The 19,285-nt window shown below is 51.0% G+C and overlaps 1 protein-coding gene across 16 annotated transcripts in view; it reads right to left on the bottom strand.

Annotated features, from left to right (window-relative positions):
- NCOR2 (nuclear receptor corepressor 2) overlaps positions 1-19,285 on the bottom strand; it is a 229,912-nt gene that overhangs the window by 122,098 nt on the left and 88,529 nt on the right. For all 16 annotated transcript variants that reach the window (XM_038152377.1, XM_038152376.1, XM_038152375.1 and 13 more), the window contains one exon: positions 14,062-14,242. In XM_038152377.1, the coding sequence (XP_038008305.1) occupies positions 14,062-14,242 (181 nt within the window). The remainder of the gene's footprint in view (positions 1-14,061; positions 14,243-19,285) is intronic.

Here is a 19,285-nt window from a genome sequence, read left to right on the forward strand (position 1 = left end):
GAGCCTCAGCAAATGCAGTAACCAAATCCTCGGATCTGGTCTCACAAAACTCGCTGGGGCTCTGCAGAGCTGCTCCGTGCTGATCCAGGGAACAGATGCTGCCTCTGGAGCTCAGCACCGCAGGATTCTACAGCAGCACCGAACGCGCTCACGGGCTCGGAGGCAGCCGAAAACAACGGGTCAGATTCGGAAATCCTGACCCAGGCAAACTCCCACCCGACAAAGGGATGCTGTACCTTTCATTCCCTTCCTGCCTCTCCCCATTAGTGGATAATAATTGCATTGAATGCGAGCGTTCCCCACTGACTTAGAGGAGCGATGAGTTCTCACCTACCCATCTACTCATTACAACGAGGAGCTAATTGCTCCACCTCTCATTAAGAGCTCCCCAACACTGCCTATTCTGCATCCCTGGATTTTCAGCTGACCTTAAGTTTGTTCAAACGCTGTCTGGACTGAAATTTTCCATGCTGAATATTTGCTTTAGGCATTTTTAGTCTTTTTTTTTTTTTTTTTCCCTAAACAGGGAATTTCAGCCAAAACAACTCTGTCACTTCCAAGAACAAGTTTACAAGAAAATATGCCTTTCTGCAACATTCAGAAAGATTCTGGGAACCTTTTCTTTGAGCATCTTCAGTGCAGTTGATACATCTGGTAAGACTCTCAGCCAGCGATTTGCCTTTTGTTAGCACTGAAAAAGTGTCCAAGTCAAAGGAAAAAAAATTAATAAAAATCTCATCTTGGTGCTTGCCTTAGGGGAATGACTTGGAACTGAGCTGGGAGCAGAGTGAGGTCCTGGTTCTGGGAAGCTGCAGGAAAGGAACTGCACTTCTGCAGAGGGAAGGAAAAGGCTGAGATGGAAGAGATGCTGGCACGTGGGGAGCCCTCCAGGCCAACAGCAAGTGCCCCAACAGAGCTGTGAATAAATGCATGGTTTGGGCAGGTACGGAAAGCCTGAGCCCACCCAGCAGATGAGAGGAGGGAGCAGTGCAGCCAGTGACCTGCTGAGCACAAGGCAGAGCCTGCCCCAGGCTCGGATCAGAGGGGCAGCTACAGCAAACACAGGGTCCTGCTGCTTCCAGCAGCCAAGGGGAGGACAAGTTCAACTCAAACCCTTCCGCTCCTCCACCTGCAACTTTAATGCTCTTTCTATCATTTGTTCAGCCAGCAGCCACCGGCGCTGACACTGCACACACGAGCTCGTGTTTGAAACCTCTTAAAAAGGACCAAACTGCGACTGGATGACGTGCCAAGGCAGGGAGGGAAATCTTTAATTGCCCCATTTGGCATCAGCCAGGCTGCAGGGTCACCCCCGGCTGCAGAGCCACGTTTGAAAGGTAATGGGGAGCTCATGGCAGAGCCTGGCTCCTCCCTGCTGGGGCTCAAACCTCCCTTGCCCCTCCCTGGGGTCAGCCCATTTGGGGCAGCTTTCACAGGAACCTCTGAATCATCACCAGAGCCTCTTCTTGCATTTCTGCTTGTGCCTGCTGCTCAGGGAGTTTCTTAGGGAGGCAGGGAGGTGCCTCAATTCCCAAACCTCCTGTGGAAGCCTGGGAAGCACCTTGTCACCCACCCCAAGAAACCTCAGGGGAATGAACACTCACTACATGCCTTTAAAAACTTCAGTCTCCCAATTTTATTTTTTTTTTTCAATACCACTCATCCTCTTTCAATTAACCACATGCAGTAAAGCAAGTTCTGGTTTTCCCAGCAACCAGGCAGGGATGAAGCATCAAGGTCCATCTTAATCCCAGCAGGCAAGTTCCCTCTGAGAGAAGGTGCTGGAATAGTCCCTGCCAAATCCCAGCTGTCCATCAAGCAGGTAGAAAGTCCTCCAGGCCTAGGTACCACGTGAAAAGCAAGCTCAAGTGTTGTCAAAAAGGCTTCTGCAGAATAAAAATCCCTTTTTACACCAGTGCTATACTCCAGAGAACAGCACAAATGCCACTGCACTGCTGGGACAGTGCCTTCATCCACACCCACCAGTCCTGCAGAAGTGGGAGCTGGGCACTACATCTGCTTACATCTGCTCTCTGCTGAGCATCCCGACAAAAAATGCTTCCAGGAGCTCCACAGCACGGACAGGACAGCAAACCTCCTCCTCCTCTGCTTCCAGGAGGACTGGCAGGGTGCTCCCAGGTGGGCTGTGCCCCAGGAAGTTCCAGCTCATTCTCTGGGTGATGCCAGGTGCATCCTCCAGCACATGGGCAAAGATGGGGGGAGGAGGGAAAATCCACCACGGCAGCTTCTCCAAACCTCAGTGATTTAAAAATAAAAAATTGAGGGGAAATGAAAAGACAAAAGCCCTTCTCAGCCTGGTGTTATCAAGCAGAGGAAATGAGACTTCTAAAGCTCCCATTCAGAGAGGAGTGGGGGAGAGAAATCCCACTCCAGACGCACTTGAACGAACAGCTTTTGAAATGGAAATGTTGCTCTTCAGAAACATTTAAATTTCCTCCTATTGCCAGGGAGGAGGCAGGAGGCCGAGGAGGAGCAGGGACTCCTCAGCCACACACATCCCAGCGGGATGCACACAGGGCAGCCCTGGGAAGCTGGGGTTTGTCTGGGAGTTAATCACGATGGCACACAACATCAATATCGGGAAGATGGCTTGAAGGGGAATCAAATTTAGAGGGGAGGGAAGGGAATGACTGAAGACAGCTCTATTTAACCACTACTGCTGCAAGTGAGATCCACTTAAAGGCAGCTCACACTCTCTCTCTCACAACCATCACCCAAAATTATTTTCCCCAAATCCCAGAGACTGAGTTGCCTACCGAGGAGGAGACTGACTGATAGAAAAAGGAAACGCAAACAAGATCTAAAATGGTTTGAGCAGCAGCTGAGCTGTGTTGTGGGACAACCCAGACCTCCTGTTGCATGCAAGAGCCATTGCACCAAGCCAAGGTTCCCAACAACTCCCCCAAGACTCACAGCACATCCCGCACAGGATGATGAGTCCCAGGATGATGTCCTGGATGATGTTCAGCCCCAGCTCCAACTGTGTCAGCTCCCCAAACTGAAGTAACCGCTCCTAACGGAACCCAGCGAGCTCTGCCTGTCAGCTGCGTGTCACCACCTCACTCCAATGTCCTCAGGGTCACTAATGCAGGGTCACCAACACTCTGGCTGTGCTCTCAGGTATACGAAGCAGGACATCAGATACCTCTCAGCTGTAAAAAACCGTGAGGGACACAGTGGGGACAACACCACCTCTGCTGGCTCTCCACTGCCTGAGGAATCCACCAGCAGCCCCCAAGGCTGCACAAAGCACCTCCAGTGACCGTCCCAAACACCCCACAAGCAGCTCTGGGACATGGGATACAGCCCCAGCACGGCCAGCACCCTGGCAGGCTGGGTGCTGACAGGAGCACGGGTGTACACAGACCCATCAGCTGCACCATCCATCAGAGCCGGCTGTGCTCAACGCTTTATTGTTCTAATAATTGTGCAGACACGTGGAAGGGGCTGCCTCACACTGGCCGCTTCTTTGAGGAGCGGTTTGCTTGTTTGAGGAGCCATTTCCTTCGCTGCTCTGCCTGGTTTTCCATCGGGAGGTGGCATCCTGCAGTGCCAGCCATCCCCAGCCCATGGGGCAGGACGGTGGGAGGAAACAGAAACAGCATCCTCCAGCACCAGGAAACACAGCAGAATCTGCTGCTCCAGATCTCAGCTGGCAGCCAAGCCCTGCACCTCAACAAGCTCAGGAAAACACACAACGTAAACCTTAACATGAGAGTTTTGGGTTTATGTGGAGATTTTTTTGGCCATAATAACCCTGCCACTGTTCTGCAGTAGAGACGGGCTCAGGGTGTCGGGAGCATCAGGGTGTCTCAAATGGGTCACACCTTCAGCATCACTCAGCTCTGCCATCAGAGCAAGACTGACCATGGAAAAACCAAATACCAACAGGAGCACAGGACTGAGCAGTTCCCAAAGGCCCAGAGCAGAAACACCACTTCTACCTGTGAATGGCTGTGGGAGTTGCTCCAACCACAAACCTCTCCCAGCCTGTTCCTGCAGAAAACCATGAAGCACCTCTGCTTCCCCAGACCAGGGAATTACAGAGAAACCTGAACATCTCAGCTCCCATAGCAAGAATAAGCCCACAGTGAATTTGTTATTATCTGTTAGCAAAGCAGCAGCTTCCCACCAAGGCTGGAATTTCCATCTTGGTTTGGCAGGCACAGGGCTGTGAAATGATTACTGTGTTTACTTTTCCTTTGCTAACTATAAAATCCCATTCCACTGCCCTGCCAAGAATGACTGAAGCTAATAAAATTCAGGCATTTGGAAGAAAGCAATAATAAACCTCCCTTTTGGGGCCTTTATGATGAAATTTCCCCACTCCAATCAGCGATTATGCTGCATTCATGAACACTAGTGATGTCTCCAAGTGCACCCAGATTGACTCAAATCAATATTTAGCTTTGCTCGAGACTGGGAGTCTTTCTCCTTGTGGCAGCTGAAGGCAGAAAAGGCAGAATCACTGAACAAGGCTAGAAGAAGCCTTTGAAAAAACAGCTTACAAGAATAGGAGGCAGCATATATAGATATATATTTGTATGTGTATATATATATATATACACACATGATGTAGGCTTTTCATTTACCTAAAAACCTATAGAAAGTATATACACATGATTTCATGAATTTACAAATCTCTCTCCAAATATAGTGAAAGCCTTTCATATAATACATTGCATATATTTATATACACATACCTGCCTATTCTTCAGGAGTTTTTAGTGTTTGAAAGCCTGTAAAGTTCCTGTGTTTACATCTGCCACTCTGTCTGCTGCTGAGGCAGAAACACATTAGCTGCTGGGGGCAATCTGTTCTACATCACACCTGAGATGGCTGGCATGAAATAAAATAAAACCGACCTGAAAAGCAGCTTGAAATAAAAGCCTGTGCTTGGTTTGGTCACGTAACCACGTGGGACAGCTTGATCTGCACGAGGCAATGGCTCCTTATTAAGCAGTCATGGGAACAACAGCGTCCAAAGTGGAGATCAGAAGGCAGAAAGGATCAGTGCTGCTCCCCAGGGAACAGCACAGGAGGAGAGAAATCAGACCCGGTTGGGGAGTGACCAGAGCACGTTGCTCAAAGTCAAGCCTAGGAAGCATGACTGTGCAGGCAGAGGAGGGGATGCATGGCAGCAGAGAAATCTGCTGTGGGCACGAGCTGGAGCAGGATGGCACGGGCTCTGCAGCCCTGGGAGAATCCCTCAGGATGCAGCAGAGGACTGGGCAACACCACGAGCACTGCCCATGCCCTCCTCTCCTGCTTGGCACTGCCAGAGGACAGTGTGCTTCCTCCTCTCAGGAAAGGGCACCAGGTGCAGGCTTAAGGCCAGAGGAAGGCAAGCAGAACCTGGGCAGAACACTGGCACCTGCAGAAAATGCTCTGTCAGAGCACTGAGATGACCAAAGAGCAGCTAGACAGAGGTCAGGACTGAAAGGAGGTGGTTCAGGTCGTTTCATCCCACACTGCTTCTCCCCCACTAATTCCTACTTTTGCTCCACCAAACCTGGGGTAGGACAGAGCACACGAGCCAGCTCTGCTGCTGGGCAAAAGCCCATTTCCAAGGACAGAGGGAACAGGCTCCACTGTGCTCTCGCTCCTTATCCTCCTGGAAAAAGGTGCCAAGAATTAGAATTACATTTTTCGAGAGCAGCAGAACAAGCCAAGGGCCTGTCAGCTTGTCCTAAAACAACCCCTCTCTGCTCCCCGAGCACGCAGCCAGCATTCCTGACACACACCAGCGTCCATCGCCCCCCGGCCCCCCCATGCAGCACGGGGCTGCAGAGCCAAGAAACCCTCAATGTGCTCTGCCTAAAACACAGCCAAGGAGTTTTTCTGTTTAAAAAGCAAGTTTAGGTCCAAAAAGAAAGGAGGTTTTCAGTGAGTGATTTTAACTAGGCCCTTTGGCACTCGACAGTTCCTCTCCTGTTATGGATGCTAAGGGTGTTGTTAGGAGATGAAGCTCCACGAAGCACGAACGTGAAGTCACGGAGTTTTAGCAAGGGCTGTTGCCATGTTCAATATGTTATTACAGCTCCATCACCACAGGCACAAAGAGCAGCACCTCATCTCTGCCAAATCCATCTCTGAAATCACTCCCCCACTCCATCCCCTCCAGCAGCAGCAGGCAAACACCACTGATTGCTGTCGCATCTCCTCCACAGCTTCCACCCCACGCTGGGAAGGAAGGTATTAGCATGAAATACCCTCCTCCTCAAAACACAGCACCCAGAATCAATCTGAGGGGTGTCACAACTCACTGCCTTTCACTGTGTGAGTCAGGACTGCTGATGGGCTGCACTTCCCAGCCAGGGAGAAGTACAGTGCCAAAAATGTGCTCGGTGCTGTACATCCATGGAGAAATCACCCAAGCTGCTCCCAGGAAGAGCCTTGGGTAGGAAGGGCACGCAGGGATGCTGAACAAGGAGGGAGGAGCAGTTCATCTGTGAGATGTACGTGCTTCCAAATTGGTAACAACCTCCTGCTGCTTGGTCACCTGCACTAACTGGACAGATCCCACACAACCCATCCTGGAGTGTGCCTGGATCTGGTGGGAGCTGCAGCAACCCTCCCTGCCCAGCAGCTCCCACACCCCCACCCAGAAAATGAGGGAAAAGAAGAAAACAGATCAGGAAGAGACTGCAAGGGAGGAAAAAGCCAGGCAGGATGTCCTCCTTGTTACCAGGACCAAACTCTTCCCTTGACTTCCATTCCAGGAGAGGGGCTCTTTCTAACACAAATGAACACAACCAGTTGAGCACAGGCAAAAATGATGGTTGGCACACCCATCCTCACCCCACACCATCCAGTTCCTGCCATACCAACACTATTTCTTTCCTAAACCCCACCTGAGGACTGACAAAGTAGCAAACTAGCTCTCCTCTCTCTTGCATTTCCAGGACAAAACAGGGCACATTAGAATTCTTGCTATCAGATAAAATAGATCCATACAACATGTACAAACACTTCAGAGATGGAGAAGAGAAGTCTCCATTAATGCACACCCAGCTCAGCACACTGCCTACTGCAAGCACAGAGCCAGAAATATTTCTTCCAATTACAGGGCTGAGGCACACAAAGTCAGGGGACTTTCTTTCCCTCCAGCAGATCAGGTGAGATGTGGCACTGTGCGATCCTTGTAATATTGACTGAGTGGAACAGAAAAGTCCAATTATGCAAATGATGAAGCAGGTTCCTGAGAAGCAGCCAGCCTTATCACACCGTCCTTTGCCACCACTGTGGCTTGAAAGGCAATTTAAAAGGTTGTTTGGGATGTCAATCACCACAAACGAGCTGAAGAAGTGTGAAACAACCTCTGCTTGAGGCACCATCGGTTCTCCTGTTGGTTTTCCAGCTGCACTGAGCTTTGGCCCTGCTGTCTGTGGCTCGAGGACCACTGCAGGCTGGAGCAGACAGGGCAGGGGAGAGCTGGGCAGCTCAGGGAAGGGTCAAAGGTTTTTACATCCTGCCTCTGGAATGTTTCTGCAGCCCACGAGGGCTTTTCCTGCCATACCCGAGTCTCTCAGACCACAGTTCAGTTCTTTGGCCACAGGAGCTTCAGCTGAGAAATGGAATAAAACCAGTTGTCTTGCAATCATGGGGCTCCTTTCCTTCGCCCCTCAGCCCAGGTCCAGATGGAGGAGCCAAACATCTCACAAGGGCTATGCAACGCCCAAAAGCATCTGTTTTTCAAATGAAACCAGCACAAATCCATGCATAGTACAGCGATTCCAGACACAACACTCCTCAGGCTGTTCCCTTGGCTTCCACACTGGTGCATGGCACGGGCTGCTGACCACCCCTGCAGCCATCCTGGCACAGTGGGCAACGGAATGGACTGCCAGGCATGCCAGGAGAGCCGCTCTGCTTGCACACCACAGGCGCACACTCCCCAAAGTGCGTGTTCACACGCAGCTGAGCAGGGCTTGACACACTGACACTCATCCCATCCTCCCATGGTTTGGAAATTATCTTCAGAGCAGGGGGGAAATCCAGCCAGAAGTGTTTGTGCTGTGGCAACGTGAACAACGCAAATATTTCAGCTTTTAAATATGTTTGGAATGACAGAGAATGCCAACACGTCCCTCATCTTCCCAGAAATAGCTTTGAATCATTGCTCCCCTAACGTAAATTCCCCACCCCACCAAATAGAGTTTTTTTTTGCAACCAGATTTTTATCAGGCACAAGTCGACAGTGTGAGCAAGCACATGGCAGATGGGTGGGTGTCAAACACGTCACAGGAGGATCCTCCTGACTGCACAACCCCAGCTCCACTCGAGCTGCTGGACTCAACAACCCCACGCCACTCACTCCTGATGGCTGAGCTTCAGAGGGAGAGCCCGGCTGCAAGGAGAGTTAACAAGAACTGCTGTGCTCTGCAGGGGAAGGAGGACAAAAGCAGGAAAGACGTAGGTGTGTTTGTACCCGCTAAAATTGTTTCATTTCACCGCTCAGATCTGAGGTTAGAGCTACTTCTGCAGAAGTCCACTCCTCCAAGAAGCAGTGGGGAGGCCACACAGCTTGTGGAGAACCCCACAGTCCTCAGGACAAGAAGTTCTTTTCATGGCAGAGTGTTTGAGGAATTTCATTTTCCACAGGGCTGGTCAAGCCAAGCACTGCCACAGGTCTCCGCATCTCACTTGGGTTCCGGATAACTGGGATGGAGCTGGATGGAGCTGGGATGGAGAACAGGGTGCTGGCAGCATTGGTGCGTCCCCTGTGCATTGGTGCTACCATATCTCCACAGGAACCTCTGTCTGGGTGTCCTGCAGGGCTTGCTGGCAGCCAGCCCCTCTCCACCAGATGTGGGCACAGCCACAGCTGGCCAAGGAAGCATCACCCCTGTCCCAGCAGAGATGCAGGGCTGGGGAAACCAGAGCCGCGCCGTCTCTCGGTCCCCGCTTGCAGACATTCCCCAAAAGCCCAAGAAACAAGCCCGGAGCTCTTTTGCTGAAGTGAAAAACAACCTCCCGTGGGGAAGGGAGAGCCCGGAGTGATCCCCGCTGCAAACTCAGGGGCTATGGCAGGACACACATCCAGGGACGGCCGACGCTCACAGCTTGTTCCACTCTCCAGCCCCTCTGCGCTATTGTTCCACAGCAATAAATCACGGGGAGGCGCTGGAATTCCGGGCTGTTTCCTGCAGGAGGGAGCCTGGGGTGCCGGAACCGAGCTGCTGCCTGGCTGTGCCTGCAAATTCCCTGGGCGAGCGCCGTGCTGAGCCCTGCACTCCCACGCATCCCGTCGGAGCACCACGGCTCCCCCGCTTCAAAGCGCTGCTGCGCGTCCGCCCCCTCCGCTCCCTTCCCCCAGCCCTGCATTACTCAATTAGAGATTATGCTTCTGCCAGTTACCTCCAAGCCAACTGGGGCCTCTGCCAAGGTCAACACAAGTTCCAGCCAGTTTCATTAATAACTGCGAGACCAACCCACTGGAAACTCTGAGAGGTTAATCCCAGCAACAGATCAATGTTCCCATAACAAAGCCACGGAGCAGAAACGCAACTGGTGATTTACCAGCCAGCCCAGCTATCTGTGCTGGGAGCCGTGGCACTGCTCCTCCAGCCTGTACCAGGGCAAACCCTGCTGCCAGAGACCCGAGCCTCCTGCTGCTCCTCTCCCCTGGTGCGTTTGTCAAGGGATGGAGCAGCTACCGGGGACCAGCGCTGCCAAGGCACCGGGCAGTGAAGGAGGAGGAAGCTGAGCTCCCGAAAGGCCTTTCTGCTGTCCTTGGTGCCCCGCCAGCCTGTGGCCAGGGCAGGAGTTAGCAGGCTGGCCAAGAGCCTTTTCCATCCCACAGCCTGTCTTCCAGGAGTTCATTGTAAACTGGGCTCTGGAACGGGCAGCCAGTGTGAAATTTGGCATGTACGCTGCTGGCTTCAATGCATCATTAAAAAGGCATTTCAAATGTGTTAATTCCTCCTTTTTCAATTAATTGCTTTTAAAGCTGCATTGATATGCATGAAAGCAAAATACCCTCTGCCCTAATTTCTGTTTTGCCATAACTATTTCCTGACCTTAGTGCTGTCTTTTCCAAGACTACCCCCCCACACATACTTATTCCACTTTTCAGTCCGTAACAAAACAAAAATGCTCATGCAGAAAGGGAAGAAATTAAAACCTTTGCACAATGTAAAGCAGAGTCCAATTCTTAACAACACATGGCTTCTTAATTGCCTTTTTCCATCCAGGGTTGTTAATTATTTTACAAAAGAGGGAAGTGGCATTGTCCCTGTACAGATGGGGAAATCTGAGACAGAGAAAGGGGAAGAGACTTACCCAGTGACCAGCAGCCTGCCAGGGCAGATGGCAGCAAGGTTCAGGTTTCCTAAGCCTCCACCCAGCCCCATTCCCGTGGGATTACATGGCTCCCTGTCAGTGAATTCCTGCTGGAGCAATAGGCCACTCATAAGTGCAGCCAGCCAGCGCTTGCAAGGGACTGAATGCAGATCATGACTGACTCACATCCTATAGGAAGGAGCAGCAAACCACGTATGTGGCGGGAGAGCAGCCTTAAAAATGGGAAGAAGAACAGTGAAAGCACAACAGGAATAAGAAGAGATGGCAGGGGAGAGGCAGGATGAAGCTCCAGCTCTGGAGAGAGGAGAGCAGGCAGTGATTGACCAGATGTGTGCCATGCTGAGCATCCCTGTGAGGCAGGATCACAGGCAGCACGTGTGTGCAGGGACAGGGATTGTGCACATCACCCCTGGCCTGCTCTGGGGCTGTCTGCTTCACTCCTGGCTGCTGTTACCTGAGGGAGGTCCATGACTTTACTGGAAAGAAAGCAGAAGCCACCAAGGGTGCTGGGAAGCAGCTCCTGCCTCCCTGCCAAGAACACACCTGGTGAGGCCACATCACAGCAGCTTTTCCAGTGAGTCCCACATCCAGGCTTGCAGTGACTGGAAAAACAGGCCTGCTTCAGTTGTTCTGGTTACTGTCAGCCAGATAAAGGGAGAACCTTCCTGGGGAAAAGCATCAGCCCCAGCTGGCACAGAGAGGTTTCATGTCTCCCCAGAGCCCTCTAGGCCATCCAGCAGCAGGAGCCCAGGACCACAGCTCTGAAGCAACATAACACACAACAGCAGGGAAAAAGATGTTGAAGTGGGGTAAAGCAAGCAAGAAAACAACCTTCTGCCTCCGGCTTGAAAAGAAACACCAGTGTTTGAGGATATGAGCAGTGTGAGGTTCATAAGGAAAGGTAATATCTTTTACTTGTCCAAGTGAGATTTAGCTGAAAGCTGCTGCTTTTGAAAGGCACGCTGCCCAAAAATGTGTCTGATTTCTGCAGGGAAAATGCACTGATCCAAGAGCTTCTCCTTACAGCCCCGCCTGGAGTGAGGCTGCAGTGATACTGAACAGGGCTTAAGGGGCCCAGCTCTCCTCCTGTTTGGGAGAGGTAGATGAGGAACAAAGGACATGAGAAATCCATTTCTCTTCAGGGGAGGAAAAACTCTGAAGCCTGTTACCAGCAGTTGCCCCATCAATTGTTCCGTCTGTGTTCAGAGCATGGATTATGGCTCTAAACAAAGGCCTTGGAAACATGCAGGAATGGTGCTGACTTCTCTCCCCTGGGCTGAAGGTTGGTAAATCCAGTTATCAGGGATGTGCTAAACTTATATCCCATCACAGACCTGATTCTGCACCTCAGCTCAAGGGCTGCTCTGAAACCAGGACGTATCCACTGCCTGAGAGCAACTTCCACTACATCCACATCCCCTGGGACAGCCAGGCTGGCGCCCAGGGCATGTAACCAAACCTCTACCCTTTTTATGGAGGGCTTTGTGGAGCTCTTACTGTGCAAAAATGAGCTCAATCTGCAAAATCACCATGAAGACCGGTCCTAGCACTGTTACCCCAGTGAGTAAATGGAGCTCCTCCCCACGCAGTGACTGCAACAATGAGGAATGGGGTAACGGGTAAGGGAACAGCTCCTGGGATACTCTGTCTAAACAACCAGCAGTGTTTAGCAATGCTGGCCTCACGTGGTGCATTGCACCCAAAGAGCTCACCCAGCTGCCAGAGCTGCCCTAGATAAAGTACTGAGTGACTTCATCAGACACTGAGTCAGCAGCACAGACAGAACAGCAAATATTTCTCCCCAGCTCTGGTCAGTGGGACACACGTCCTGCCACCGTGTGTGTGCCACTGCTCCCTCAGCACACAGACTCTCAGGAAGGTCTTTACCATCTGCCCTAGGGGCTGAGCTCAGAGCTCAGGGCTGAGTTCAGCTGTGGCTGGCTTGGTGTGGGTGCAGGAAGAGGTTCTACCCGTGTCCACAGCCCAGATGTGCCACTGCCAAGAGCTGTGCCCAAATGGCAGCCTCAGCTCTTTGCATTTCCCCTGGACACAGCCAGAGGAGCTCCCCCAGCATGCTGAGCTCAGAGCAATGCACACATTGGCTTCAGGAGCTTTTCCACCACCTAATGTCCGCCAGGAGCAGTTTATAGACTAGTCTGAGGACAACTGCTCAGGACTAACAGCAGAGGACTGCTATTAACCCAATTTTCCAAGCTGCAAAGGCTGATATATCCTGTGTCCCAGACTTGCCTTCTGCTCCCAGCCACTTGAACAGCACTGAGGTCATCCAGCCTTGCAGCGAGCTCCATCAAACCCACTCTGGAAGCAGCTCCTGCTAGTTTAGAGCAACTAATCCCAGCTCCATTCAGGCACTCACCAGTCAAGGACACCACATTTTCTTCTTCCTTCCAGACTCAAAAATTACAAATGGCTCCACTAAAAGCATCATCTTGTCTTGCTGAATTGCATCTCAGCTCTCTCTCTCTTTCATTAACCAATGCTTTAAGTCCCATAAAATGCATGTACTTCTTGGAAACATGTCACAGACCGAGAAGCAAATGCAGCCCCTGAACCGATGAACTAATTCCTCAAGAGCAACTCTGCCTATTAGAAACAAATAGTTGAGACAATCCATGGTTTTCTGGTGAGAGGTAGAACAAAACTGCTGGTGGGAATAATGGGAAGACAGAAAAGCCATCCCGGTTTCCTCACATCTTTGGAGAGGGCTATTTTTTGTTTTGTGGACAACAGTCCATCAGCCACCCAAACAACATTCCCTGAGGATGCTTCAGAGCCTTCAGGCCTCCCTTGGCATCTGAACTACCCAAAGTTAAATACCCTTCTCAATAAAGAGAGGTCAGAGCAATCTCAAGTAAAGCCCACCAGTATGGTATAGATAATAAATGTCTGAATAATCCAGCATTCCCAAGGAAGAGCTTTCTTGTCTGTGTGTTATTCCAATCAGGTCCCACAGGGATACAGCAAACCATCCCCATCTTCCTGGCTATGAATGTGACTTCCCTTTCACTTCACTGAGGGCTTGGGCAGTTCCCAATTCCAGCCTGCTGAGCTGCACCAAGCATCCAACCCCCCACAGCACACTTATCCAGCAAGACTTTCCTGCCAACCAGGAGCATGCCCAAACTGCAGGTAAAATCAAATCCAATTTACCCCAAGAGAAGATGAAAGTAAATCCAAACAGGCACACAAGCAAGGGATTTCTCTTTGCAACATTTATTCCATGCACTGAGGGGACAATTGTAAGCAAATGATTTGCTTTGTTAAATGAGACTGGGACAAGAGAGGCTTTCCTGGGGAAGATTATATTAAAGAACCACCAGAAACCGATTCCAGCCCTTCAAACACCAATATTAAATAAAGAGATGTGATAAATGAGAAGCATCAAGTAAAAATCAAATCAAGGCAGCGTATCCAGAAAAGCCAGACATGACCATCCTTAATTCAGCCTACAGGAGCTTCCAAATTGTTCTGGTGCATCTAATAGCCCAGTAAAAAGAGCCCATCACTGTAACAGTCATGGGGAAAGCTGATATTCTTCTGTTCCCTCAAAGTGCTCACCCCACCTCAGGGAAAACCATCCAGTACCTCCAAGCACTGCTTGATGCATCGGGAACCGTGACCTGCACTGAACTCAGCAGCAGCTCAGAGCCTCAAAGCAGCTCCACACAGCCCAAAATGCAGACCCCGCAGCCAGCTGGTGGCACAGCCCCTTACCTTGGAGAGGTCGTCGGTGCCCCCGGGCTGGCTCTGGCTCAGGAGAGGCGAGTGCCGCAGCAGAGGGTCCTGCAGCAGCTCCAGGCGTGGCCTCTTGCTTTCAATGAACTCCAAGTCCGACGGCTTGGTCAGGTCAGAGAGATAGGAATGGCCCTCGCTCCTCAGGTGCAGCTCCTGAGATCTGGGGACAAAGGGAAAGCAGCCTTCAGACAAGAAACTATCTCTGCTCTCCCCTGCTCCATGACTGCAAACCACCCGAGGAGGAAAGGGCTCAGTTTTCCAGAAGGATCCGCGTGGGGAGGGCAGGTGGCCCTGCACTCCATCCTCAGGTCCCTGCAGACCCACAGGCACAGCCCCAGAGCCCGGCTGCTGGGCACAGTGCATGTGCTGGAGCAGGACCACCAGCACCCTCCAAGGGGCCACCCTGCTGTCCCCCTCCCCAGCACTGCTGCTGTGTCACCTGGAAAGCCCTGCTGTCACCTCCTGTGCCACCAATGCAGCGGGTGGCTGTCCCTACACCGGGACAAAGTGAGTAAGGCTGCAGGTCTGAGCCCTGACACATGGTTTGGTCAGAAAAAGGCAAAGCTTGGCAAATTCTCAAATCTACCCCATAAACCCTCCCCTGCCTCCAAGGCCAGGCAGAGCCCCCTTCTGCCACATTTGGCTTATTCAGTCAAAGGAACCTGCCTCAGTGTTTATATTTAATGTCATCTATAGGAATATCAAAGATTATATGTTGGGGAAAAAAATGCCTACTCCTCCACGGCTAGACAGAAGGGATTTATTTTTCCAGGGTGGGGGAGGAAAGAAACCAGGCACATGTAGTTGCACGTCTCTGACACAGAGCTGGCAGGCTGTAAAGGCACATCATCCAGTGATAGCACTGCACCAAGGAGTCACATCGAGCTCAAACACCTTTTACCTGTTAAATATGATGCAGTTGGTAATACCTGGAGAGTAGGCTTGGTTTTGGTTTTTTTTAAAGAAATGTTGAACTTTTTTTGTACTTGTGTCTTCCTCAGCAGGATTCTCTTGTGGGAATTGTAAAGGGATCCTACAAAAATACATTAAACCTTTTACTATGCCCTAGGATCAGCTTTGCTGCAGCAGCTCCAAGGGTGTGTTTTTAACACTTCAGGCAGAACTGTCCCTTAAAAAAAAAATAAAATGAAGCACAGGAGATTCAAAGCTTGTGAAAAAAACATGTGGATTTTTTTTTTCTTTTCCCCTTAAACAAGATTGCTGCAATTCTCCTGAGCTGGTGGTAAAGTGTCTTCCCCAGTAACCAAACACTAACAAACTTAACAGCCTTTGGAGCTGCTTGAAGGGGAGGGAGAAAGAGCAAGCACAGGAGACAGGGGGTCTTATGCATCATTCACCCCCCACCCACAAACTGCAACTGCTGACATTAAAAATCTCAGGGAAGATGGCACAAAGAGAAGGATCCAGAGTGCCCTGGAGCCAGCAGCTGTAATGGCCCTGGCTGACATCCAGGGAGAGGATTTTGTAGAAATCCACAGTCTCAGAGCCTCCACCCTGAGCACTGCCCTGTGCCCCCCCCTGCAGCAGCATGGCCACCTTAACCCAGCCCCAGGGAATCAAGATAAAATTGGGAGGATTATGTTTTAATTAAGCATCAACAGCAGGCACAAAGCACATGCATGCCAAGCTCTGCTGCTGTGGGTTTGGTGTTGGGATTGGGCAGCAGCTTTGCTGCTGACACAGAAACAGTCTGGCTCATCCTCTTCCTCCTCCCCAGCAAAAAGGGGACAGGAGAATGGGGAGGCTCCAGCAGAGCCTTGGGTGCTCCAACATCCCAGACAGCTCACACAGCAAACAGAGCTGAACAGCCCTGAAATCTGGCACTGAAGCACAGCTCGCTTCACCTGCAAACACTTCCATGCTGAAGGATCCTCAGCTTTTCTCAGCAAGCCCAGAAATCTCTCCTGGCACCTCTCAGGTTTCCTGCTGCCTGGTCCCAGCCCTTCATGCAATCCCTGCCTGCCCACAGCTGCATGCCAGCATTTCAGGCTCTGCTGTAAAAGCCATGAACAATAAGCAACTGTTGAGCTGGGCAGGTGCTAAAATATTCCAACACCCAAGGCCCTGCTCTACTGAGGCAATTAAAAATCAGATGTAATTATTTTCCCTTCTTCCCCTCTTTTAAGGCCATATTACCAAGAAGCTGCTAATTGACAAAGGATGGCTCCAAGAGCTCTGCAGTTGTCAGGAACTCGACACAACTGCTGCACTCAGAAAAAACCCATGGATTCTGAAGATAAGAGCACCACTGAGCTTCACAAAGGCAGTTACTCACAGCGAGGCAGGGGCCACGCCAGGGAGAGCAGCTGCAATGTTATAAGGTGCTATTTTATTTCCATTTCCACATCCACTGGAACAGCTATTAACTTTATCCACTGGAATTTCCAGCCGCTCCCGAGATTACTTTGCCCAACACAACCCGCTCAGCCTGTCCTGGCTGCAAACACAAATGCTTTTGCTGGAAGCCTTCACACCTTTCACTCCTCACATCCACACCTGCAGCAAGCTCTTTACAACAGACTTTTATACACGACGATGCTGCTGTCAGTGCAAAAAATGACTCTGCCTGAAAAACCCTCCTGTTACACCGAGTTTGGGGTTTGCTGCATTTTCCAAATACTTCCCACCCATCTGGTTTATTCCAGAGATTCCTACTTTGCTGAAGGGAAAGAGTGTTTTTAATTGCACGTAAGTTGTGCATAATTAAACGAAGCAAAGCAAATGCCAGCATTAATTATGAAGTGGGACAGGTTAGTCTTCACCTGAGTCCTTCACCACAAACACTGAATATTTCAGAGAAGCAGAGCAGCCTGAGATGTGCTGACACACAAGGCTGGGTGCCCAGGGTTTGCCCAACTTCCAGCCACCCCCACACATCTCTGCTCAGGGTAGGTGCAGGTCCAGAAGACCAAGATAACCCAAGAGGAGACCTTTGGTTTATTACTAACCCGACGAACGAATCGCACCCTCCCAGCTGCAGAGCTGCGTTACTCATTCACTGGGGCAGAGCCCTCAGCAGCCTCACAGAGGGTGGAAGGAAGGCAGGAGCAGATAAAATCCTACAGCAGTGTGGGGTACTTGCAGCTCACCCAGCAAGTGTACCAGATGGGCTGAAAACACGGGCTGTCTGGTAGCTGGGTATCAAGGAATCAAAGAATCCTTAAGGCTGGAAAAGACCTCTACAATCCTTGAGTCCAGTCATTAAGCTGAGAGCTGGGGAGAGAGGATCAGATGAGATAGCCTGAGCTGCCCGTGCTCAGGACTTTTAAGAGCAGTCACGATGAGATCTTACCATGAGGGATCTTACTTTTATTTTCCTGAAGCCAAATCACTGGGAAATGGGCAAGCACAAACTTATCAGGAGGCCAAAGACTCCCCTCTCCAGTGGGTTCACTGTCTGGCTCCGCAGAGCAGCACAACCCTCCCCTGGCCCCTCAGACCTCCCCATTTCTCCCTCAGCAGAGCAGCAGCAGGTGGCTGCAGGAGGAATGATGGCTATTCTGCAACATCCAGCAAACGCAGCTTGACGTCCTGAAGCCTCCTGCACCGAGGGCTCAAAACATCAGCAGCGATTCCGAGCCAGCTCCCACCAGCTTCCCACCAGGAGCACACTTTAAGAGTTGCTCCCACCTGCAAATACTGTTCCCTACACCATGGGGCCAAACAACACAACCAGGCTGGCAAACTGATTCTCAGTTCTCCTGGAACCAGAACCAAGACAAACGATGGCCTTGCTCAGGCTGTTTATTTCCTCCAGCTGAGATGGTTTGGTGGGAAATTGTCTACACAAAAAAAAAAAAAAAGTTCTAAAAAGAGTATCCCACAGGTAGAGACAGACAATAAAATGCTTTTGAGAAACAGTAATATAGAAGACCACTGGTGTTGAAGTGAATTATTAAAGCCAACGCTAAGATTTGCCAGAGGTTTCAACAGCTCCCTTATGGCTAATGAGAGCCAGAGTGTGAGACTGGGCAAATTGGGACCTGTTAGAGAGAGAAACTGGAGGCTTTGTAGGACCAAACCTGCCACCAGGCACCTACAGAAACATGTCCAGGACCAGCTGATGTATTCCCTTTGTCATGTAGGTGGGGAGGCAGATAAACCATCATGACTTGACGGGAAGAGCTGCATGTCTGGGCGGGAATATGGAGCTGCTCCCACGCCCTCAGCAAAGTCTGCCAGCAGCAGGACTGAGTCTTCCCAAGCCAAAGGTGTGGGACAGCCTGGAGCAGGATGCTCAGCTCACCATGTGGCCCAGCTGAAGGACTCCCAGGTCCTCAGGAGCTCTGACCAAGGACCCACATGCACCCTTGGGATGCTCGGGCTGTGCATTCCCACACAAGGGCAGGGAGCAGTGGCTCAGCCATGCTGCACAACCCCTCAGCCACCCTCTTCCAAGCCAACTGCAATTTAGATAAGAGCAGATGCTTCATTTAAAACTTGCATATTGAAGATCCCCACACACAGAGCCTGAATTATTCATGGACAGGACCAGCAGAAGCTTTAACACAATAGCACTGCTTCATTCAAGAGGAAGAGAAGGAATATTTGTCTCTCTCCACAAGCTCCCCCACATGCATTCTCCAGGCATCCAAAACTGCAGCCTGCCAGTAAAGCCCTCTTGGCAGTCCTGGGTGGCTGGAACATCCTGAACCAATGGCTTCAGAGACATCCCATGCCCCTGGCCATCCCCCATGTCCATCCATGGACACGCCAGGCAGCCCACGGCAGAGCTTGCAAGGTAAGGCTTGTCCCCAAGTGCCTCCATACCAGCATCTGCCCTCTCCAGATGTTGTTTTCCTGTGTTCAATTATGGGGAAGAAAAAGCTGCAGCTCCTGGTACATCATTTCCAGCGTGAGAGACACAGATGTATGGCTGTGGGGATTTCAGCCGCAGCGCTGCTCACTCCTGAGAAAAGGATCACCTTTAAAAACGGAAACTTAATTAAAAACCATAAATAAAACCAAATTGGTCGTGCTGTTACCTTGGGAGCAGCTGGTGCCATTTGGCCCAGCACAGATGAAGACTGAGAGCTGTGTGTGATTTCCAGCACCACACACGCTGCCCCAGCTTCCCACCCCTCCCCGGGCTCCTGGGCCAGCAGGATTAATCCTGACAAGAGGCACAGTGATCCAGCCTGCTCTCCATGTGCCACACTGCACATGGCTACCTGAGATGGCT

This window comes from Motacilla alba, chromosome 15 (assembly GCF_015832195.1).
Source record: "Motacilla alba alba isolate MOTALB_02 chromosome 15, Motacilla_alba_V1.0_pri, whole genome shotgun sequence".
Taxonomy (NCBI): Eukaryota; Metazoa; Chordata; class Aves; order Passeriformes; family Motacillidae; genus Motacilla; species Motacilla alba.